General features: G+C 38.7%; 4 protein-coding genes across 5 annotated transcripts in view; 2 read left to right on the forward strand and 2 right to left on the reverse strand.

Moving 5' to 3' along the window:
• Nucleotides 1-218: 218 nt before the first annotated feature.
• LOC141912731 (BTB/POZ domain-containing protein KCTD4-like) lies at nucleotides 219-2,915 on the reverse strand. Its single transcript, XM_074804094.1, has 2 exons — nucleotides 2,787-2,915; nucleotides 219-2,511 (listed from the first exon to the last, which is right to left on the reverse strand). Exon 2 carries the CDS (start codon nucleotides 2,498-2,500, stop codon nucleotides 1,757-1,759), a length of 744 nt encoding a protein of 247 aa, XP_074660195.1. The 5' UTR covers nucleotides 2,501-2,511; nucleotides 2,787-2,915; the 3' UTR covers nucleotides 219-1,756.
• A 242-nt stretch (nucleotides 2,916-3,157) lies between these two features.
• LOC141912784 (ADP-ribosylation factor-like protein 1) lies at nucleotides 3,158-8,822 on the forward strand. The gene is made up of 6 exons (XM_074804179.1): nucleotides 3,158-3,246; nucleotides 3,922-4,056; nucleotides 5,198-5,279; nucleotides 6,554-6,665; nucleotides 6,765-6,943; nucleotides 7,354-8,822. Exons 1-6 carry the CDS (start codon nucleotides 3,243-3,245, stop codon nucleotides 7,382-7,384), a joined length of 543 nt encoding a protein of 180 aa, XP_074660280.1. The 5' UTR covers nucleotides 3,158-3,242; the 3' UTR covers nucleotides 7,385-8,822.
• A 7,568-nt stretch (nucleotides 8,823-16,390) lies between these two features.
• LOC141913150 (uncharacterized) lies at nucleotides 16,391-17,796 on the forward strand. 2 transcript variants are annotated; one of them, XM_074804609.1, is made up of 2 exons: nucleotides 16,391-16,447; nucleotides 16,632-17,796. In XM_074804609.1, the coding sequence occupies exon 2, from the start codon at nucleotides 16,655-16,657 to the stop codon at nucleotides 17,549-17,551; it is 897 nt and encodes a 298-aa protein (XP_074660710.1). In that variant the 5' UTR covers nucleotides 16,391-16,447; nucleotides 16,632-16,654; the 3' UTR covers nucleotides 17,552-17,796. The 2 variants fall into 2 exon arrangements, with proteins under 2 accessions (XP_074660710.1, XP_074660711.1); XM_074804610.1 differs by having other exon boundaries at nucleotides 16,433-16,447; nucleotides 16,635-17,796.
• A 5,808-nt stretch (nucleotides 17,797-23,604) lies between these two features.
• LOC141913194 (ephrin-B2-like) overlaps nucleotides 23,605-24,622 on the reverse strand; it is a 57,691-nt gene continuing 56,673 nt past the window's right edge. Inside the window, exons 5-6 of the mRNA XM_074804665.1 lie at nucleotides 24,458-24,604; nucleotides 23,605-23,838 (exon numbers count right to left, since the gene is read on the reverse strand). Coding sequence (XP_074660766.1) covers nucleotides 23,657-23,838; nucleotides 24,458-24,604 — 329 coding nt within the window. The 3' untranslated portion in view covers nucleotides 23,605-23,656. The remainder of the gene's footprint in view (nucleotides 23,839-24,457; nucleotides 24,605-24,622) is intronic.

Consider the following 24,622-nt stretch of genomic DNA (forward strand, 5'->3'; position numbering starts at 1 on the left):
ATTTTCTCTATGGCTGTTGAAAAGGTATGGAAAATCAGCAAATGACCTCAAAATAAAGCCGAGTTTATCGGATCAGCGACTCGGGCGGAGTGTACAGTACCATACATTAGTCTAGTTCCCAACTGTACCATCCAGCGACCTTTCCTGTCATCTAGAGATTGTTTATAAGTCCTTGGATTTCAAATTCAGACAAACACAACAGTAGGGACTTCCGTGGTATAAAGTTGTATTTAAAAGCATGATTTCAAATTATAATACCATTAAGATTTGATAACATAATACAAATATGTTCATGGTCCAGGGGCCAGTAGCTCAAAGGTTGGTTGAAGATAACCAACTTTGAGCAACTGGCCCCAGTTGCTTAATGTAAACCGGTGTTTATCAAATTTTCTATTTCTACCTGACCTCCAATTAGAACTATCAACGAGAATCGACATGGAGGGTGTGCGGCGTTAGAAGTACAGTAATAGATGTCTTTTTTTAAAATAGGCCGGATTTTCAGTTCACCACGGCACTGCGAATTCATTTTCATCGCCACAAAACCCGGTGGATATTTTCCTAACTGCTCCGGCAAAACTTTTTTCTGATCCTTCAAAATAGCCCCATATTAATTTTACCCAGCTAAACCATTTCACTGGGGCCAGTTAGGCCAAACTGAAAATATGCGTAAGGTTTTGAAAAAGGCCTCTGTGTAGCATCTGAGACAATCTGAAGGGTCCATTTAATGAATAATTGATTAAACTTAACAACAAAGCAACTAGTTCATAATAGGACAGGTTAATTGTTCGATGTTCGATATCTGTACCTTATCAAATAGACATTTTACAATCGATAAATCAATGAAATTGAGACAAAAATGCTTATCATTTCTGAGACATTTGATGAAAGCTGCCATTAAACTTTAAAACCCTAAAGTAAATAAACTAACACATGGAAGTAACACATAAACCGGTAGACAAGAGCGGAGCAAATATATTACAAAACTATGATACAGTTAAGATAAGACTAGGCTCAGATCATGTTTGAGAACTAACTACAGCCTCGTTTACACTTGCTTCTTACACCCGGGTTCTGCATCTACACAATACTAGAAACACTGTTTCGAAGCAGAAGTTATCATAAAACCCGCCTTCTAGACACCCTTCTTGAAAAAGAAGGGTACACTCCGCATTAGATCTGCGTTCGTATCTGACTCTGCATTTTTCTAGTGTAAACCCTCGTTCAACGTGGAGCATCTGAGCTCCACATTTGACCTTGAACTTGAATTACCGAGGTGGAGTTAAATGTAGACGCTACTCGCTGCGAAGAACCCGGGTTCAATGAGCTAGTGTAGACGTAGCTCAATGAATACAATAATGGCTTCGTTAGGATTATCAAATCAGAATATAAGTAATTCGACAGCGGGTAGCTCAAATGCTTATGATAAACAAGTCACTTCAAGGCCACTCATTTTAATATATGATTAATGATGGTCACTATTCAGGAGAGGATCCAGGATTCTATCTGGAGGGGGTTCCAAATTTCATAAGGGCACTCACTATTATGGGAGAGGGCACTTTCTATGTCAAAATCCATGACGGGCACAGACTAATCACGACGGTATTCCAGAACCCTCAGAACCCCTCCTCACTGGATCCGCCCCTGCTATTGCAGATCTTGGTCACTATATATAAGGTCTAGGGACATTTTCATGCTATAAAGGGACAGATAAATAACCATTCTGAGCAGGTTTAACCGGTGTCGTACGAAGCGACGGTCATTTTTTCGGCGTAAGCTCCGTATTTTCTTTCGCCGGCAGCGGCAAAAACCATTTATCGATCGTCGTGAATTGTTGCGTAACGTTTGCAACGTTCGTCGTCGGTTTCGCGACGGCCGTAGACGTCGACGTCGAGCAGATCAAGTCCCAGCCGCTTTTCTTCAACGCGATCGCCCACTCGAGTCGCGTTTTCGAGCCCTTCTCCATGAACACCTCCTCGACGTTACCCTCGCGCCACGTGCGATAGAAACGCAACTTCGGCAACTCCTCGACGAACGGCGGCAGATCCATCAACATGAACAACGGACCCGTTAGACTAGTATTTATATGCCATCCCTTGTAGCATTCGATGTGATCTTTAACCTCGATGAATACGCCCGCCGTCTTATCGCGGCGTCGAACTTTCTTCGCGCGGTCCAAAACTTCGACGGCGTCGATCAACGGCGGTATCTGATAGAAATCGGCCTCGTCGAGCAGCTGATCGAGTTCGCCGAAATCGTCCGGCACGTTCAGTTTGAACGTTCGCAGGTAGTTTAACACGTAACGGAACAGTCGACCGTCGCGATCGATGAAATAGTTGCCGCGCGCGTCCAGCGTAGTCGGTATGTCGCCTTTGAACATGGCGCCGAGCATCGAATCGGGAAACGCGGTAAGCGTCGATATCGTCGTCGTGTAGATCGTACCGCCGACGTTCAGATTGACGATTCCCCCGACACCAACTTCTTTCAGCGACGAATCGCCCATCGTGTGTGAACCTGCTTAAATAACGTATCATATCATATCAGTTTTCTTTCATACACCTAATTAATAAATGATAGATAAGTTATATAATAAATCATATTACCAAGGATACTGGGGTCGAAAACTTTTTGTGTCAGGCCCCTGTGGTGTGGGCCCTTGTGGATCGTGTACAATACTATAATACAAGGTCGGGCAAAGTTCGGGGTAAGTTCGGGGTGGCCTTTTTTATGAAGAAGATAGAGTAGCCTATTTTTTAGTTCAAAACAAATGATTAGTAGAGAATACTGACACTGTCACCGACCGATCTAGCGCTAGGAGGAGGAGGCTATCTCCCTTCCTTTTCTAGTTGCTGTCATTCCTTATCATTTTATCGAGAAGCCCTTGAGACGAGTTGGCATATGTCAATATTCGAAACGCGCTGCGACCTAGAGAACTAGAACTAACTTCAACTTACCGTCCCGGCCAGATCCTGGCCGTCATGTGCTGCCCCTATCGTTGTGATAAGCGGTGAATTTTCGAACTAACTGAACTGGGCAATATTCCTACTGTGGCATGCGTGTAATGACTTAGTTCGCACATTCACCGTGAACGATATGCATAGAGGCAGCACTTTATGGTTAATTTACAAATTACAACTGTTCCGTGCAGTAGTTAGTCGGACTGCCACACGTCAACTTCCGCATCGCGATCTAAAAATTTTTCCGGCATTTTTCCAGCTTCAAATTACATATTCTCAAGTAAAATAATGGGTATGTCGCTATCAGTCTACAAGATACCGATAGTAGGAAACGTGTTGAAATTATATTTCGTGTATCGTACCCTTAGATCTCGTTGAAATTAGAATGAAAACAAGTTTTCTAGTTCTTCAATTCAATTCAATTTCACAAATGTAGTAGAGTACTTACTCTTAGTAAGTAGTAGTACTCAATTTCGAAAAATGTCTCTTCTTTCGATTTAAACTTTTTGGGACGAATGTCGGGTGCCATATCTCATTCAGATCATGCATATGTTTGAGGTGCTCTTTAGAATGACCAGCACGCCACAACAGATACAGGCAGCAGAACTAAAACATTATTATTACTGAGTCGAGAGGCGTCTGTTAGTGGGTATTTAAAAGAGAGCTCGGAGGAGGGGGCAGCGGGACAGAAACCTTGTTCCAAAAAATCACAGGGGACCAGAGAATATATGGTTGTTATGACCTAAGCCAGGGCCTAGTTCATTATATCCACCATGAAATTTAGGCCTCAAAATATATTAACTGCAAATTCGAGGATTGAAAATCCGAGGAGGTCTTCATAATGAGGTTCCACTATTATTGAGAAACATTGCCCCATTTTAAAAATGTTAGGCTAACCGGTGGATTTAGCTTTGAGCATCTTCCAGGATTTTGTAACGATGACAATTCTTCTTTATTGATTTTGCAGGTGGAATTTGGAGTTTGTTCTCGAGTCTTTGGGGATCGAATGAACGACGTATACTGATCCTCGGTTTGGACGGCGCCGGTAAAACGACGATTCTTTACAGGTTGCAAGTCGGTGAAGTTGTGACCACTATACCCAGTACGTATTATCTCCACTCTGCATCCAGTTTCATTACAAGACCTTAGACTCTGCTATCTTTTTAACCCTTTCAGTGCTGACTAATTAATACCCTATAGTGCTGGAGATAATTTGAAAATTCCACCCTAGTGTGTTGAACAACGGGAATACCACTATAGTGTGTCTACACTGCGGCGCAGTGTATCGTTAGTTACTAGTATTTCACTATGTTTGACACGTGCTGCCATTTTTCAAGAGAGATAATTAATTACTAATTACATCAATACACTGCAGTGCGGTGTACTAGCAAAATCTATCACTGATTTATACACAGCACTGCGGTGTAGACGCACTGAAAGGGTTAACATGGCTGGTTTGTTTTTGTTGCCGGTTCCTTGTGACCAATTAGCAATCGCATGACAATCTTGTGACTCTAGTAAGTGATTTTGCAAAGGAGATCGGAAAGCTGGTTTATATATCGATGTATATGGATCTTTCGAGCCAAAATATGAAAGTACTGATTAATGATAAAGTGTCGGCTTACAACCAAATATTCAAGATTATTATTATTATTAATGATTATTGGAGAAACTGATGGAAGAAAAAGCTCAGTCGACATCATTCCAAAGAAAAGATTTTTTAGCAACGAGCCAAGGCTCTGGTATGCCCACTGTGCAGGGGAGCTTGCGGAGTCCGAGTAGTTAACTTATTCTTACTTACAGGTCATTTCCAGGATCTCTGTTATCGGACTACATTACGATGTGTAGGTCAATTTTTGTTGCTTACAACGTACTGCGGATGATTTGACGAAATCTGTTGCCACCTGACTCGGTTAGGGGTCTTTTCAGTACGCGCAATACAAACCAAGCTCGTGGCGCTGCAATGGCGCTAGGTCCTGATCAAATAGCCAGACATCATTGCGCATTGTTTCCCAATGAAGCTATTGTCTATTATAATATTGTTTATTTGCCTCTAAGCATTAATTTGCTTTATGCATTGATGAACGCATAATCTATATTGATTTGTCACGTGAGATCGATCAAGCCGTATTTATCCATTAAACTACGAACATGGAACATGTTCCAAAAAAGTTACAAAAATTTGTAGTTTTCCTTTCGTTTGCATTCATTGTATAACTGAAGTTTTGACTCTTTTTTTTTAGCTATTGGTTTCAACGTCGAAACTGTGACGTACAAGAATATCAAATTTCAAGTGTGGGATCTCGGTGGTCAAACTAGTATTCGGTAAGAACCCCGATTTCAAATGATAATCGACTTGGCAAATTCACACAATCAAATAAGTAGAAGTGGGGTGTTAATTTTACATTCACTGCAGTCTCAGTTGATTCCACAAGTTATCTCGTAGTTGGCGGCATTGAGGATTTATACATTTTTCAAAACTGATCATTGAGAATGAAGCAGAGTTTGTTCACGTTGCCAGTCAATCGAGAACTGTTTCATTCCCGTGTGCCAAGATGTAAATAAGCTATCAGCGTGTTAGAAGGATCAGCTATGAGATAACTTGTATGGGCAATGATGGCAGAACTGGAACTATGAGATAACTCATAAATCAGCAGCAGTGAACAGTGTTACTGTGGCCATAAAAATAAAAACTAGATGAATACTAATAGAAAGTATCAACTAGATGAATAATAATAGAAAGTATCAACTAGATGAATAATGATAGAAAGTATCAACTAGATGAATAATAATAGAAAGTATAAACTAGATGAATAATGATAGAAAGTATCAACTAGATGAATACTAATAGAAAGTATAAACTAGATGAATAATAATAGAAAGTATCAACTAGATGAATAATGATAGAAAGTATCAACTAGATGAATACTAATAGAAAGTATCAACTAGATGAATAATAATAGAAAGTATCAACTAGATGAATACTAATAGAAAGTATCAACTAGATGAATACTAATAGAAAGTATCAACTAGATGAATGATAATAGAAAGTATCAACTAGATGAATAATAATAGAAAGTATCAACTAGATGAATACTAATAGAGAGTATCAACTAGATGAATACTAATAGAAAGTATAAACTAGATGAATACTAATAGAAAGTATCAACTAGATGAATAATAATAGAAAGTATCAACTAGATGAATAATGATAGAAAGTATCAACTAGATGAATACTAATAGAAAGTATAAACTAGATGAATAATAATAGAAAGTATCAACTAGATGAATAATGATAGAAAGTATCAACTAGATGAATACTAATAGAAAGTATCAACTAGATGAATAATAATAGAAAGTATCAACTAGATGAATACTAATAGAAAGTATCAACTAGATGAATACTAATAGAAAGTATCAACTAGATGAATAATAATAGAAAGTATCAACTAGATGAATAATAATAGAAAGTATCAACTAGATGAATAATGATAGAAAGTATCAACTAGATGAATGATAATAGAAAGTATCGTTTTCTTCTAGATCTATTGTGCTCATTGTGTCAAGTAAAATTAATTAATTTTGCTTACTATTTTCAGGCCTTACTGGAGATGTTATTATTCAAATACCGATGCTATCATATACGTAGTGGACAGTATGGACAAGGATAGGATCGGCATCTCGAAACAGGAACTCGTCTCGATGTTAGAGGTAAATTTTACGTAAAAACGATGGCTAGGGTCCTGTTTTATAGTGAACAGAAGCTAGAAAGATGAATATTACGAGCCAACTTTGTTTTCTTTTATCCAGGAGGATGAATTGAAGAAGGCTATTCTGGTCGTGTTGGCGAACAAACAGGATTTACAGGGTGCGATGACCGCGTCGGAAGTAGCGAATTCGTTAGGATTACCAGCAATCAAAAACAGACGTTACCAAATATTCAAAACATCGGCCCTGAAAGGCGAAGGATTGGACGATGCTATGGAATGGTTAGTATTTTAAATTATTTTTCTTACTTTTTAAAGCTTTGATGAACAAATGGGTTTTGAGCTTAGATTAAAAAGCATTGATTGATTGAAGGACTAGGTTGAATTCCAGAGTACTTGGGCAGAGTATGCGAAGGCTCTATGTCTGGCTGAGACTAGGTTTATATTGAGTACAGTTGGCTCACAACAGATGGTCAGAACATGGGGCTCATATAATATACAGGGTAGATAGGCTGTTGGCCGGATCAACTTATGAGCTCAGCAGAAAGAAGAAATACTTCAATACTGTGTACCAAGACCTTTGACCACTGGGTACATTGCGTTATCCAAAATAAATCCCATCATCCTAAAATTATTTAAAAGAATATTTCTACGTATAATATGATAAATATATATTTTTCTTCATATTGTAGGCTGTCGACGGCAATTACGTCGCAAAAATGAGTTGATTGATGATTGCCGATGAACAACGTTAAAGAACATTTCACTGCTGCAGATTTGCCTCCATTTCATTTCGAATATTCATTCTCATTTTACATAAATACGTATAACAAGTTCAGTGCTGAAGTGCTAGAAATGGATCGTCTTAGAAGTTGAAACGGTGGTCAGATTTTGATCAATTCGACAAGAGAGGCTGGTCGAGGCATTGGGACGCTTTCAAATATTTTCAGAAATTTCGTTCAGTCATGTATGGCAGTAACTTTACCACAATTTGTAAGTCGGTAGACTATAAATACCTGGTAGATGTTTAGGGAGGGAGGAACACATTTCAGTAACATTTGGTCACTTGAGAAATGTTTGTACTGTTGATTCTTCGAAGTGGATTCTTCATCAGCTTCAGCACTGAAGTCGTTTTTAACATACATTGGAACCTCGTTACAAGGAAGGAACTGGGACCAGAAAATCTTGTTTGTTACAACCCGATCTATAGGTCTTTTACTGTATATTCGCGTTGAAACTGGAGGTTTGCGATAACGGATACCGTCGATTGTTATAACGAGGTTCCACTGTAAAACAAATATAAAGCCCAACGCATGCAGCGCAACAGCGAAATAACGTAGAAAAACATTTTGCTACGAAACACGTTTTTTAGCAAATCCGAAAACGTTTGGACAACCGTTCGTTCAACATAATTTGCTGTAATACATCAAAAGATAGGAGTACATGTGTATTTCTGGTTTTGCAGTGCTGCATGCATTTGGCTTCATCATCTCGTAACCTCAAGTCAGCAGCGATGTGCAGTTGGCCCGATGTGTTTATATCATTCATGAGATAACTATAAAATGTATCTATATTTCATGGTGGTTGATATATCAGTATGAATTTTTAATGTATAGTACATAACAAACATCAGAGCTTATTGAGAGTAAAATAGTCTCAGATTAGGGGTCATTCATTTATTACGTACGCATCAAGGGAGGGGGAGGGGTCAGTGCAATTGTGTACCGTAATGCTTAATGTATATGAAAAAATGGCCGATTTTGCATACAGAGGGGGAGGGGGGGTTGAAAAATTCAAATTTTATGCGTACGTAATAAATGAATGATCCCTTATTTAATTGATTGTATCGTAAACTCCGCTTGCCTTGGATTTAGATAGCCAGTCTGAATAATTGGAGAAGGAAAAATCTGCCTGGGATATATGCATTATTGGAGGCCCCGTCGCTAGCGGAGTCAATGGTATTAGTGTACTGCGCTTGGATTTACCATCTATTCGTCAGTCATGACCAAGTGTATGTGCATGTTTTAAACTCTGTTGATGTACGCATTCCAGTTGAGGGCTCTTGTTTTGAATGAAAAACATAGGATTACAATTTATATGCCATTCAAAAGCGATTATAGTAATATATAAGATGTATATTGCAATGTAAATAAATCTCTATTTAATTCCAATTTTCTTCTTTCGCTCTTTTCTAGTGGTTTTACTGTTCGCAATTGTAAACGCATTTGAATCCTGACTGATTTGGAGTCGCACGGTTATAGAAATATTTTGTGGCCATTGTTAACCCAAGCCTTCTACTTAACTATGACGTCTGATCGATGACCCATTTGGGGATTGTCACCTTGAATTTTTGGCAGTCCCCTTGTTAAATAGAGAAAGATCTATCAACGTCCGAAGGCCTTCGGAACGGGGAAAATTACCGACAATTACCGCGACAAAACGAGAAAGTCATTTTATCGTGCGATGAAATAGATTAACTCGTTTTATCGCGCTATTTACGTTTATCGATGATAATTTAGGTGGTAAATGGTAAAAAGGGAAAAATCTTTATGCTTAGCCGGACTCGAACCTGCGACCTCTCGCATGCCTGACTTCGTCAGTTCGGGCGAACTCTTTTATCAGATCGGAGAATCCGTTTGCCTCCAATCGTACTCTTTTATTGGTCACGTGACTTTTTGGAGTCTCCGAAACCTCCTTTCTGTCGAAGTGGTGTGTTTTGGAATTTGTGTGGAGCCAACCGGAGATTTCGGACGGAGACTTCGGAGGTCATAAAAGAGTACGCCCTTCGTTCCGTCAGTGTGGTGACCGGTCAGTGATGGTGGCGACCAATCACGTGTGGTCCCGGCGTGTGTTGACTACTCCACTAATAATACCCACTTATCGTTCTCAACCATACTTATGACTAACTGGAAATGTCTCATATTTAAGGGCAAAAAAAGTAAAGCATAAATATAGATTTGAAAAAAGTTGCATTAAATTAAATGAATCAGTCTTGAAATCAATGGTTATTTGACTGAGTTTCTATACAGCGGATTTTCATACAGAAATATTCACGAATTTCTCGTCCCTGAAAGATATATGTAGAAATTTACCACAAAGTTACAAACATAGAATTGTGCAAAAATGTCATATAGAAAACCTCTCTGTTCCGGTGAAACTGGTAAAAATGCTGAATAAAGGATGTGCAGGGGTGTCCAGACCGTACAGTGCTGCCGCTATGCTCATCGTTAGCGGGATTTTCATACACTAACTAAAGTCAACTCTGGCAATCGACGTGCTGTCCAGTTATACTCCGTGACCTTAGCTTGCCAGAGTTGACTAATGTTAGTGTATAAAATCCCGCTAACGATGAGCGTAGAGACAGCACCGTACGGTAAAATGTTGATATCTTAACAAAAGTAATTACTGATAACTGATTAAGGACACCCCTGACATCCTCTATATATTCAGCATCAGGACCACTCTGAATCAGCATCAGTAATTACTGGGTTCGAACCCGGGACACCCCTGTACATCCTCCATTCAGCATCAGGACCACTCTGAATCAGTATCAGTAATTACTGGGTTTGAACCTGGGACACCCCTGTACATTCTCTATTCAGCATCAGGACCACTCTGAATCAGTATCAGCAATTACTGGGTTTGAACGAGTGGCCCTGATGCTTAATGGAGGATGTACCAGGGTGTCCCGGGTTCGAACCCAGTAATTACTGAGGAGTTTGTGACGCTTGTGGTAACGTATCTGGTTGCCAATTGAATTTGCTCAAGCTATCGAAGCGTCCCGAAATCAATTTTTTATAGCGTACTGGAGATGGATTTCTTATTAAATATTTTTGTGGAGTTCTTTAGCTGTGAAAATATCTATAATGAAGCGCATGAACTACTAATATACTAAACTACATATAACAATTTCGAATTTTACCGGTAGAATGGATCTGATGAATACCACGTACATTTTTGATGAAAGAATTAGCAAAACTTTTATTTTAGATTTATCGACTCAATATATTTGCTTATTGTGTTATGAATTAGAGCCTCGAAGAAGTTATGTAGTTACTAAAATCAATATCATTCTTACTGTTACTGCCATATTCAGGTACACAAAAATAGATCTGAACAAATTTGTTCACTGGTCTTCAGGCTGGATTCCGAGAATCGGTAGACAAATACTAAACTACTCAAAACCAATTGAGCTTTTGGTACCAAAGGTTCGTCCGTTTGGGATGAAATGTCATAATTTTAACATCATTCTTAACGCGTCTTCTAAAAACAGGTGTATATAGATCCATTGACATTTTTCATCGACCATTTTCTTGAGTTTATATGTCGGATAAAGTTGAATCAATGCTTATTTCATTGAATTCCTACAACGGATTTTCATACAGAAATATTCACGAATTTCTCGTCCCAACAAAAGATATATGTAAAAATTTATGACATAGTTAAGCATTTGAAACTGAATGAAAATATCATATATAAAACTTCTCAGCTCCAATGATATTGGCAAATATGTAGTAATAGTGGTTGGAAGTGCAAATATTGCAAATGCGAGTTAAACTGTTACTAGCATTATTGTTGTACGTTTTGATTTTGTAGTTTTCTGATCGGACGAAACCATTTTTGAACCTCTGAATAACTGAAATATTATTACAGCATTTGATGTAATGATCAATGTTAACGGTAGAATGACATCATAGATGAGAGTTATGGTGAAAAGTCTTATTTGGTCAAATAATTTATAGTAACATCCGAAAAACTTGTTGGAAAAATATATCGACAAAACAGGTGTGATTAATATAACCAGTAGATTCATCGCAGTGATTATCAGTATAACAAATCTAGCGAATCTCGGTGTACATATCAAACGAGATGTGAACGGGAAGAGCACAACTGCCGTACGTTCTAGAGATATTGCTACTATTAACCACGAACTTGTGCCGACAGCAATCCCCATTACACATTCATATATTTGACAACTGATCACTGAATTCATCAAGAATATAGGACCACCTTTAACGCGCAAGAGAACAAACTGTAAAACAGGCATCAGTGTAAAATTGAAACAGAACGTGAAATCACTGACTGACAAAATGATAAGATAGTTAGCGTAAGATAAACTGCGGAATCTGCGACTTATCATTATCAGGAAAGTAGCTGAATTTCCAAACCCTCCAAACACGAAGAAGAAAGGCAGCATGACCAGTGACACAGTACGGTAGATTCCAGACCTGTTAGCGACAGACATAAGAACAATATAACTGCTATAAGTTCGACCGATTTGCATTCGAGTAGAATTCATGATTCATCAGCATTAATTGAGAGTGTACCAACTGTCGTGAATGTCAGATAGTACTGGACTGACTGACAGTGAGATTGTACTCATCCACTGATCGAGAGTGCACTACTGGCTGTTTGAGAATGTACTGGAACTGACCATGACATCTTTTGTATTAGAAAAATCGAACTAACTTTAATATAAACATAAAAAAATCATTAAAGACCTTATTACAGCTACAATTCATTTGTGATATCTATTGTTAAAAGTGAATAGAAAATCAATGCTCAGATATCAAACACAATTTACTCAGATTTTGCGAATTTTTCATTGTGTAATAAATCTAACTAAATTGAATATCAATATTCGTTACCTACAAGAATTCGTTGTAAATGGTGAAGTTATAGTAAAACGGGTTGGAAAATATCTACGGTATCAGTTCTATACAGGAAAACGCATGGTAGAAGGAGAGTAGTAAATCAGTGCATGACCTTGAACCTTGAAAATCTAAGTGCCCAGTGAGTTCGCCTCACGTAAAACATATTTTGATATTTTGGGCAAAGATACACATTTAATTTTCTTCCTCAAATTTTTAGGGACACCAACAGGGGCATAGCCACCTGTGCGACAACTGCGACATAATGTCGCACCAATAATTGAAAACCCCGTTATGCTAAAACGTCAAGTTGTTGAAGTTGTCAGTGGTGCAAAAGTATTTCATTCGGAGGCGTTTCCGCCCGACTCCAGCGAGTTTTGTGATTTCAACAGTATCACATCTGGACCATGCACCTGATCTCACAGTATCAAAGTTGCCGAATTCAGCAAACCTTTTTCATATTACTTTAGAGCAACTTCTGGTTACATTTCAATGATTCTGTAGGTGTTTTATACATTTTAAAAATTGACCAAAATAAAGGATTTGACCAAGAAAATTCTGCTGAAATGCCGTAAGATGGAAACCGAGAAAATCGAGAGAGTATTGATTGTACAATAAGCTAACATCAGTTCTGCTATTTCTTTATCAATAAGTCAGTGGCCAGTGGCAGATCCGGCCTACCACTAGTGTATTGAGGGGTACTCAGTTTTGCCTTATATTTTTCTAGTTCGTGATTTTGACAGGCTCTTGTAGTAACATGAATGTTTTATTCCGGGCAAGAATTCTGGAAGTAGTATAAAATTGGTAAATTTGAATCTAAGCGAAAATAGTTATCTTCTAGGGGATAGACGGTCATGTTTTGACTAATGGTTTTTCGATGTCTATTTGCTATTGTTCAGTAGGAATTCACAAACGGGCACGTATTGGCTTAATGATTATGTAATGTTTATTTGCTTTTGTTACTGGTTCAGTTTTTGTCTCGGATTAATAAGAAATATTTTGGATTTAGTTTTCAAGACAATAGTAAAGATCCTAAGGGATTAGTCAAGTGTCAACGTCTACGTTTGGAAACCGAGACGACTCCGGGCTTGTTTCTTAACCAGGTTGCTAAGAACATTAATTCTTGGGGGCCTGGTGGGCGAATCAGGTCCCGAGGTTGGTCGTCGGCCCTCCCCAAATGTGGTGGCGTTGGTCACGAGAATAGTTCCTTGGAAACCAAATTTTGAAGGTATAAAAATAAGATACATAGCTGAACTAGTCGGAGAGTACCCGGGAGAGCAGCCGGGAGAACAACGGGGAAGAACACACTCAAGAAATTAGGAAACACAGATTTGTAAAAGGTGTCGATATACGCACGAGTCTAATAGAATAGATGTGAGTATCTAGATTTCGGAATATATATACATGAGTTGTTTATTTATTTTTGGTCTCGGGTCAAAATTCAATTTGTGTCGTCGTGCGGAGTTGAGGAAGGACACGCTCTCCCACGATATTTCGGTTTTTCTTCGGGTCACATAACAATACCTACGAGCAATTATATAACAGATAAGTGCTCGTATGATATACGCGCCTTCGGCGCTCCGGGTTGTCGCACCGATGAATTTTAGGTGGCTATACGCCCCTGACCAATTACTGTGAAAATAGAGGGTTCCACTTGTGGCAGTGAGGATCCACCGTGTGTCGCTAGTGTGCAGTAGGACATCAACTACTGCGGCAATCGATTCTTGTTGCTCATAAATTAATACTCATATAGATCGCCGAGTGTTGATTAATTGCAGAAGTTTTTATCTTAAAATGATTTGAGCAATAATTGATATGTCAGTGAAAGTGCTTACGTTGCACAGTTGATAATTTGACGAAAAAAGTTTTTTTAAACACCTTTTTTAAAGCGTTGTGGATGACCGACAAACAATTTTCGATGTCATGAAATAGGTCATAACCCCATTAGGACCGGGCGCTACATGACATAGATAGATTTGGAAGTCTATTAGAAGCCTTGTTTATGGAAGCCTTGTTTATGTTTTAAGTAAATTGGTTTTGCCGTAACCTTTGGAATTGCTAGCATCACCATCGGGCCCGCATCCGGTCACCTGTTTAAACCACCTATTTTACATCGTCACGGGCCCCTGGGACCCTGTAGTGCCTAAAAACCCCAAAATACGATTTCGTCAATTTCGTCAATTCGTCACTCGTCAATCGAACTTCACGAACTTTTCGTGTCGACCCTCTATGTAAATATTTATAACTGGCGTATTTTGCATATATATATAAATAAATCTGCAAGCGACAGAAAAATTTAAGTTCCACGTTTTGATTAAAATCACGCATTAAGCATATTCTAAATCCGTCACTAATATCCAACAATATTCACCAAGTTCCACAGTTGTGAGTTAGAGTTAACTCTTTTGAGTTGAAGTTAGTTCATTTTCAATGAGTTAACTCAGAGTTAAATCTTAACTCGGAACTGTGGAACTGGACCATGGTGCATAATCTATAAATCCGATAGAAGCGGTTGGATGACTGGGCAACTGGATGACTGGGCGACTGCATGACTGGGTGACTGGGCGACTGGGCGACTGGATGACTGTATGACTGGACCACTGGGTGACTGGGCCACTGGGTGACTGGGTGACTGGATGACTGGGTGACTGGGCCACTGGATGCCTGGGCGACTAGATGACTGGATGACTGGGTGACTGGGCCACTGGATGCCTGGACGACTAGATGACTGGATGACTGGGTGACTGGGCCACTGGATGCCTGGGCGACTAGATGACTGGATGACTGGGTGACTGGGCCACTGGATGCCTGGACGACTAGATGACTGGATGACTAGATGACTGGGCCACTGGATGCCTGGACGACTAGATGACTGGATGACTGGGTGACTGGGCCACTGGATGCCTGGGCGACTAGATGACTGGGCCACTGGATGCCTGGGCGACTAGATGACTGGGCCACTGGATGCCTGGACGACTAGATGATATAATCCGGTCTGGTGCTGGATATAATCCAGAATTTGGAAGATCCATTGTTAAAGAAATAAAGCGTCGAGCAAAATATTCAAGTTACATTTAAACATTTTAACATTTAAATCATCTTAATTCCTGAATGAATTGAAATTCAATATTACAGAAATAAACTAAGCGAGAGTACGTTAAACAATGTTCGCCATTCGTGTAATATATAATTTTGATACAACACCGACGTTACCAACAAAAGTCGGAGCTTGGATACTGAACGCAATCTCGAGAGAAGTAGTTGTGGATATGTTAGCGTTTAGATTATTCCAGAAAGAAGGCCCAGCTATCATAATAGCTTTGAACATGGCTGTGGACTTAGACACCTTACTAAACATTCGCTAGCTTTCGATGTACAATTTACTGTGTGGCGATTGTGTACGTTTTTTCTTAAGTCAGATTTTATAAGTCGGAAATTCGCTTATTTCGTAGAAATTTTCTTGGTCCCAAAATGATAAAATCACTCACCGAACGTCGGAGGGCTATTTTCTCCCCATTGCAGTTTGATTTCTCCCCTCTTCCGAATTCTGTTACTGGCTTGAAATCGACGGACGATACAAGCGGTTTGTGTATTAGAATAGAAAAATGAATCCGAAAGGGATTGCACTCCCGAGGCATAATCTATTTAATTCAAGGTTGACCAAATTTTGTTTTTTGCAACATTCTTGGGCATAGTCATCTGCAAGCAAAAGTGATTTGATTAAGGGAATTACATCAACACAGTCGTGAATAAAAATATAAAACCGTAGAGGGCCCAATATTGAGCCTTGTGGTATACATTGCAATGTATTTGTACTAAAATAATACGATTTGTATTTGAAGATTTGAGCACCCCTAAATTATGGAAGACCTCAGACGACATACGTATGAGATATAAGATATACAACATACAACTGCCTCTAAATCTATCTTTTCTATCTGAAAAAGATCGATTTACATTATAGTCTTTATCGCCTGCTGGCACATACTCAAAACTTGGAATTATCATTTTTTTACATATTATCATTTATATTGCAAGGTTTAAATCCGTCACTAATAACCGACCATATGTTGCTTTAAAAATAATCGGCGAGCTCTGCGAAACTGCATTCTCGTGTAGCATCGCAGATACGTAGGTAGGTTTCGACTGGTCAATAACGACCGATTCGGGAATTCTCATCTGCTGCTTTATCTCTTCACCTGATAAAGAAGCGGCCGGTAGATAGTTTGTAATCCGTAATTGCTATTACTAAACGGGAATAGATCAAATGAAAACCTGTCTCAGATCGCGCACGTTAATATCTAACTATTTCCTTTTAGCAGACGATACTTGAAGCTCGAAGATGGACGAATCAAAATACAGCGACAGTTTCCGAACATTTCGTCTAAATCACAGCGAAGAAAATAATTTCGGACCGAAGAGATTAGGTGAAGCAGTTCGTGCTGTCCGTCAGGCTGTTAGCGGCAAACTGACGACACCGGACGGCAGGCGTAGAGGTTTGAGATTGTTAGTAGTCGGTCCGGCTCACGGATATTTGTTAGAAGACACGTTGTCTGAAGTCGGTAATGAAGTGAGTTTCGAACGCATGGACTGCGTTGAGCCAAACGAAGTTTTGGCGCGGGAGCTGGAAACTCGAATGAATACACTCGCCAGTAAGTACGGCTTCGAGTCCAATGTGCACACACGTAAATTCACTTACGAGGAGGCGCCTACTTTCTTACCAAACGACTTCTACGATTTGATCATTTTTTCGCACGTGCTCTATTTCTTGGACGATCCAGCAGAATGTTTGGAAGTGTCGCTCTGTAAGTTAGCGAATGAGTGTGGACGAGTGTTCCTGAGTTCAACGAAGAATGAACAGTGTTTCAAGATGTGTCAAGAAATTCAAGCTCTCGCTGGTTTTTCATCCACTCCCTACGTCCATATTGACATAGATGAAATCCTTCGCGCGAGAGCGGCTAAGATAACTTTGGTTTCGCGCTCCACCGATGAAGCCGCAATTCTGATGCACCTAGCCCTGAAACCGGCCCGATTGTGTATCAACGAACAGGACGCGGCGATTCGTAAAATGAGCGACGAAGTACCGACGTTTATAGCGGGTCGAGATTTAGATACTTTACTGGAAACATCGCGCGCACAAGTTCAGGATATCATCCGTAAATATGTCGTCTACAGTTACGGGTTTCCGATGTTGCCTATGACACTGGAAAAGTTCATACTGGCCAGAAACGTCAGATGACCATGATATGACTATAAGTGAATTCCCAAGATTCGGAGCCGAGTAAAACCATCATAGAACTTTATATCAAATAAAAGCAGATCTCATGTAATCCCAGTGAAACTCGCTGCTGAAGTCACGATACGGTAGTTGGTATGATTATCATGTTTATTTTTGTTCAATTTATTCTATTTCATCCTATTCAACAATCTATTACATATATTATACTAGTTTTACTCCTCAGTAGAAAAGGGAAACTGTTTAGGTGGTGGCTTCTATACAAATAATATACAATACAAATATGTTACGTGGCAATAAAAAGATGGCTAGAATAGAACATGGGGGTCTTGTTTTTTATTTAAAATATTGTTTATCTCTCTTCTAATTCTATTGTTGAAATAAATGTATTGATTTGAAGTAGGAAACGTTCCTATAAACGCCCGAGCGACGCGATTCGGAATAACGCATCTGTTCCCCATAACATCCGTTTACTAATATTAATTTTTAAGCGAATGCAAAACCGGGTTTATATAAATTCAGATCCGTTGATGCGACGCGTATCTGAGTTTCATAAAATGTTAATCTTCTTTTCAGCTGTTTTCAGTTACACGTACAGTAACGATTTACAACTCAACTGTTACATTATTCAGCGTATGCAAAACCTATTGCGTTCTACTAAACTCATCCTCCCCCGGCAGGGATTCGAACCTGATGGCATCGAGATTGCCACGGCTGAGTGTAGCGATGCCATCAGGTTCGAGTCCCTGCAGAGGGAAGATGTACTAAACTATAAACTGTCGATATCAGATTTTCAAAGTGGGTCGGAATTGATACGAGTGGAACTATACGCCATACTTTGCACCGTATCTGCCGAAACGAGCATTTCTGAATTCTCGAAATCGCGTGAATGCTTGAGACAAGGGGCGTTTTCTGGACCTGGAGAAATATTTATGAAATTTCCGGAATATGTACAAAACAAAATTTTGAATTAAAAATGCGGAACTTGAATTTAAAAGGCGATTCTTCGCCCCCCTCTGGTATTTAACAATGTGTCACTTTAATCTCGTTCCTGTCCTTGCTGGATCGATATTTTCGGTTCCATTTTTTGGAAGATTACGATTAAACTCTCCCCGAACAACCGCTTTTAAAGAGCGTCCTACCGTTGAATCAACATCATCATCATCCGCGGAGGCGACATGCAAAACGTAAACGGTCGTTGATAACGCTTACAGGAATATAACGACGGCTCGGTCTCATGCAGCACTCACCAACAACGACTGTATCATCGTTTGTTCTGAAAAATGGGGTGCCTCGTGGTAGGAAACGCTCCTCCCGACGGGAAATGATTCCTCGCTACTTGCGAATTGAATATGCGGAAGAAAAGATTTAGAAAAAAAGTAAATGCAATATAATGAAACAAAAACTCATCGCTTCGACTGATAGAAATCGTTAGGCGTTTTGATGCTCAGTTTTTCCACATCTATCAAATAGATTCCGAAATTCGAAACCAGAAACACTTTTTCCATCAACGTTTTGGGACTTAATGCGAACGAAAAACTTCGTAGCGAACTTCGTGTTATTCAAAACGAAAATCCCCAATTTCTTATTTTTTAAGATCGTAGATGGTCGAGAATTGAAATCATCCATGTGTACCGGGTCAGTCTTCAATCCACCTACTGGAAATCAGGTTCGAATTCGGTATTTAGATTCGGCCCTGGAAATGTGGACCCGCAACTTAGAATTAGTTGCGATCGTGAGATCAGTTCTTGTATTTTTATATTCCCCATATTAGCGGCTCCTTCGAATCATTGTGTTCAGGCTTGGAGGTTCAGGTAAACAGGGATAGACTGAGTAGTGCTGCCACAAACGAAACAAATAAGATAAAATAATCGATTTTGTAAAAAAATAATAATCATTATCATTCATTTTATTAATATCAATTCTTTAATAATTGATTTCGTTCATTAGAATTTTCGAAATCCAATGAAACTGAAAGCAAAAAAACACATGTATCCCCACTAGATTTCTAATGCCTGGTTTAAACATCATTTCGCGAACACAAAATATATACACAACTAATAGTCCACAACTAATCGATGTACTTACATCATTTACATCATTAGCGTCTAATCTGTGAAATATTCAAAATTTTAGTCCAACTGTTCATATACAAATATATAATTCATTTGGCCGATTTTTATTATTAGTCGGATTACGGATTGAAATAATTAAACGAGGGAGGGGGAATTTAAAAAAAAAATTTTCTGAAAATATTGAATCCATTCTAATCGGGGATTTTATCCAAAAAATTGCTTTATTTTAGAGGTCATTTTGGAAAATTATACCCAAATATTGTCTACACCCATATTACTGACACATTTCCATATCTGTGTTTAGAAATGAAGGGGCGCCAGGAAAAAATGAAAAACTTTTTTTATCCCTAGAAATTGAATAGTTCATCGGCGGATCCGTAATCCGACTGATAAAAAACGGCCTTAGCAGCTTTTTTGCCGTTTTGAAAAGATTCCGTGGAGTCTCAAGAGCACGTGCTTACTTGAAACCAGCTCCTCCCTCTTCCAGTTCTATTGAGTGAGAATAACAGCCTACCTGTTACCGTTGAAAACGATGTTTAGGTAATGAATTTTCTGTTCATTAAATTCGGAAAAAAATATTTTCTTTTTTGAAAACGCTACCTAACCGAACTGTAAAGAGAGCGAGGAGGAACTATATGTCAAGAAGCAAACTGCTCATTCATAAGCTAGAAAGCTAGAAATTCCAGACAACATACAGAGACAACAGAATCGATTTCAAAAACTTGGCAAATATCACTGAATTAGAACACGATTAGAAGTAGTTATATTATTGACTTTTATGAAGTATATCGACAACCATTTCCACAGGCCTAATTTACAAACCATCATCAGTAAATATACATACACACAGTTCAAGCATTTGCTTTAAAACATATATGAATCTTAACTTAGGGGCTATTAGAATTTTTACATTCGATTATTTACATTACCAACATTTCTGTTACTTACACATAAATGCACAGTGGTCACAATTTCAAAGCCGAAGTTTGCACAAGTTTTTTTTTTCAGAAAAATCATAGACAGTAGTCGTATCAGTTAACCGAATAAATCTTAACTCACGAAAACTTTGACGACTACACAAGTTTTGTGTGAAATGAAGTTTGGAATTCAAACATTCTCCTAAACGCAAAAGACTGCTGCACACTTTCTGGTTCTGCAAAGTTTGCTGGGTTGATGATAGCCATGGAATGCTTACAGCTTTCAGGCAAACCATGGCCGGCTGAACAGGGCCAGCAAAATATATCAAACGCATTCAATTTCATCCAGCCATAAGCATCGAAATTGGCCTGATTTTTCAATTAAAATTCTTTCCTTGACCCCGACAAATCAGCAAATCCGAGTTAGTACGAGGCTGTCAAAAATAAAATATAACCCTATCCATGCACTTGGTTGTTGCAATAATTGAAAATTGGACGTATGGGTAGAGAAAGGAATGACTTAAATAAATCAGGGAACAAATCAGGGCTTTTTGGCCTTCAAAATACTACCCGGTATATCACAATATACACAACGAAATTTTTATGCCGACTTGTACCTGTTGTACGTAGGAAAAAATGTTCAACAAAATCCATACAAATCCATTTTATGGATGGGGATGGTCTATAAAATTTGAATTCCAAAGACAAGTAGTTGAGGGCAAATAATACACAAATTACTGAACATGCTTGCAATTTATCTAAAAACGTTTAAAACATTTGGTTAACCAAAAGTTAAAAGGTATGTACCCATGCCAACTCGGCCCGAAAAGTCTAACACCCAACATGCAAAATTTCTGAAGAAACTGAAGATCAGAACCTAAGAATTCGAGAATAGCTAGAAATCGAAAGACCAAAAAGGACTGAATTTAGTCACTTCACCAGGGGCCAGTTGCACAGTCGTGACTTAAGTCCAAAAGTGGTCTCAAATTTTAAGACTGGTCTTAAGTTGTTAGATTGGTTATAGAACTAAGATGGTCTTAAATTATTCTTAAGTCTAAGCCATGAATGAATACAGAACTGGGCCCTGGGGACAGTTAGTCAAAAGTTTATTTATGTGAACTGGTAGATAGATGACATAGTGGCAGTGAAGATTTCACTGTTTGGTTACCAGTTAACTGTTACAAACCTGAAGCAACTGCCCCGGATCAAAATTTAAACTAGTCCCTGGATATAACGTTATCAAATAAATGTTTTTGTCAGTTTCCATTTGGGAACCCTTCATCACTACCTTCATAATAGATTAATGAGAAAGGCGAGCAGCCAAGATGAACAAGGGCAGATCTACCTTTTCCTAATGACTGTCCGTAAAACATAGAAAACCTACATGAACTTGAGGATCACGTATCATTAACAACTGCTTCAGCTTTTCATAGAAAACAAATGATGAATTTCACGAACATCTTTTAGAATAGATTTTCATTTTATCTTACAAAAATGTACACACACGCGCATATAAGTCCACAATAATATCTCCTAGATTTGGATGGACTACCGTCATGGAAAACATTTACATACAATACCTATATACATTGAAACATATCGTTACACAGCACCACATTTTACTTTTAGCACAAAGAGAAATGATTATCTTTTATCATCATTGTTAAACATCGATTCGCTTTTTAGCGCAGAAATGTCTTCAGTTTTCACGTTGATCGATAACATTAGAGTCTAGTTAAACTAGGCGTCATCATCGTTGTTGAAAATTTGGTATCAAAAACGTATCGTACCATCACAGACTAACTGTTCATTGCACTAACTAAACGATGCAACTCGAGGGATCTAGTGTCACAGTCGTCGGCATCACGAGTTAAAATACTACCCTACTCAATAGTCAGTAAAATCCACGTAATTCAGATTATTTGAAACTGGGGATCATTCATTTATTACGTACGCATGAAATTCGGCCATTTTTTCATATACATTAAGCATTACGGTACGCAATTGCACTGACCCCCTCCCCCTCCCCTAATACGTACATAATAAATGAATGATCCCCTGATGAAATTATAATCTGGTTTACGAAAAATCTGAATTAAACATATTTCACATACATTTACACGTGAGAGTAGACCATTGATGATATCCAGATTAGATTAAACCGATCTGAATTAAGCGTATTTGACTATACACCCGATGGACTGGATCTAGAATTTTCGATGATCCCCCAAACAAAATTCATCTCAATTTGACAACATACAAAGCTCGATTGCTAGAAAATTTTCGCTAGGATTTATTTTATGTAGTTATCGTAAACTTCCGATGCAGAGAGGTTTTCACCAGCTGCCCGTCCTTTGAGAATATGGTGTTCGCAGCTCTTTATGATCTTGCGCGTCGAATATTGGAAATTCCACCCCGAAATAGACGAACAGCACTTGTAGTCATCGGCGCCAAAGCAGATTCGCAACGCGGCAATTTTTGCTCAGCTCCTCGAGGGCTTTGCATTCGAGTACAATTATTCACATCAAATTGCCTTTTAGTGAACGCGATTTCTCGATCTCTGACGCCTAAACAGTTCAAAACTTGCGTCCGTACAGAATACATGTTTGACGTTCATATGGCTAGCATCTTATAATAATTGCATATCGCTGATCAAACGTTTGAGCATGTTTGGTATTGTTTCACCACAACTTCGTGCCTTCAAAGATCGCGCGAGTCATTTTATCTTCTTTACCATTTTGCGAAGCGCATCGCCATCATCGACATTCTTATAAGGTATGCGTCTGATTATAATGTGGCCTTCTGAATAATAATCGACATTATTATCATTTTAAACAGCACCATTTAATGATATTTTCGCGCGACGTCACGACTACCGCGCCCGGCTTTATTTCACCACCGCACGCGATCATTTCTCGCGAACTCTGTATCTCGCGTGTATATATACGTTCACGTATATATATATATATATATATATATATATATATATATATATATATATATATATATATATATATATATATATATATATATATATATATATATACATAAATAATGATCGAAAACAATAATCACCGCTCACATCATCAACACACGGATTACTAGATAAAAACGTCCTATCTGTTTGTCACCAGATGGCGTTGAATTATCATTTGCGTCGTCGTTATTAAAGTCACCGACGCGCAAATTACAGTCGTTACGATCGAAGACGAAATCGTCGCCGCTCCCTGCGACACGCGTTTCGCGTCGCTCGGATTGTTCGTTAAAACCTCGTTCGTATTTTTGTCTTTTATTATGTCTGAAAATAGAAAATAAAAAATGCGCGATGTATTAAAATCAGGTCGGAAGAACTTGATTATAAAGGGGCCTAAACCCTTTCAGTGTGGTATATAAATCGGTGAAGGACTTCGCTTATACACCGCACCACATTGTATCGATTTGATTATCAATTAGTTTTAATTTCTATTGAAAGATGGCAGCACCCATCAAACATTGTGAAATATTGGTTTACAAAATGCACTGGGGCGGATTCCCAAAATTTTCAAATTATCCCCAGCATTTTAAGGTACGTAAGAAGACACTTGGGGGCACTGAAATAGCTAACATGGTATGCATTTTGTACCAATTGACCTCCTAATCTACATGCCCTAATGGCACCTTCAGCGAACAATAGAAAAGCAAATTTCATCCATGGCAAAAAATTAGCATTCAAAACACGTAACTAAGTATCGTTTTCACAAGTAAGGCTTATAGAAGTTTGCTATTCAATTAGTTTCAAGGTGAACCTCCTTCAAATATATCCTAACATTGCACCTGGTTCACAAAACAAATGCAATGTTAGTTTTCATGATATATTCGACGTCCTTTCATTTTCTCAGTGACTATGATGTGAATATACGGACAGCCAGCATTCTTACCTTTTTCCTTCGTTTTAGGAGGTATATACTTTTTGGTTGTTATTTGCTGCCTACGTGTAGTAGTGGTGGTTGATTGCGTAGAAGTCGATGACACCGGACGCGGTCGAGTGACCGGCTTCACTTGACCTCCGCCGTCATATCCTCCTTCTAGAAAATCATAAATGA

Source organism: Tubulanus polymorphus, chromosome 11, assembly GCF_964204645.1.
Source record: "Tubulanus polymorphus chromosome 11, tnTubPoly1.2, whole genome shotgun sequence".
NCBI classification, from domain to species: Eukaryota; Metazoa; Nemertea; class Palaeonemertea; order Tubulaniformes; family Tubulanidae; genus Tubulanus; species Tubulanus polymorphus.

Bases quoted from the DNA above. Each gene is read 5' to 3' on its own strand.
- LOC141912731 (XM_074804094.1), bottom strand. From the start codon at position 2,500: ATGGGCGATTCGTCGCTGAAAGAAGTTGGTGTCGGGGGAATCGTCAAT.
- LOC141912784 (XM_074804179.1), top strand. The intron at 4,057-5,197 runs GTACGTATTATC...CTTTTTTTTTAG, and splicing joins AGTTGTGACCACTATACCCA to CTATTGGTTTCAACGTCGAA. The intron at 5,280-6,553 runs GTAAGAACCCCG...TACTATTTTCAG, and splicing joins GGTGGTCAAACTAGTATTCG to GCCTTACTGGAGATGTTATT.
- LOC141913150 (XM_074804609.1), top strand. From the start codon at position 16,655: ATGGACGAATCAAAATACAGCGACAGTTTCCGAACATTTCGTCTAAAT.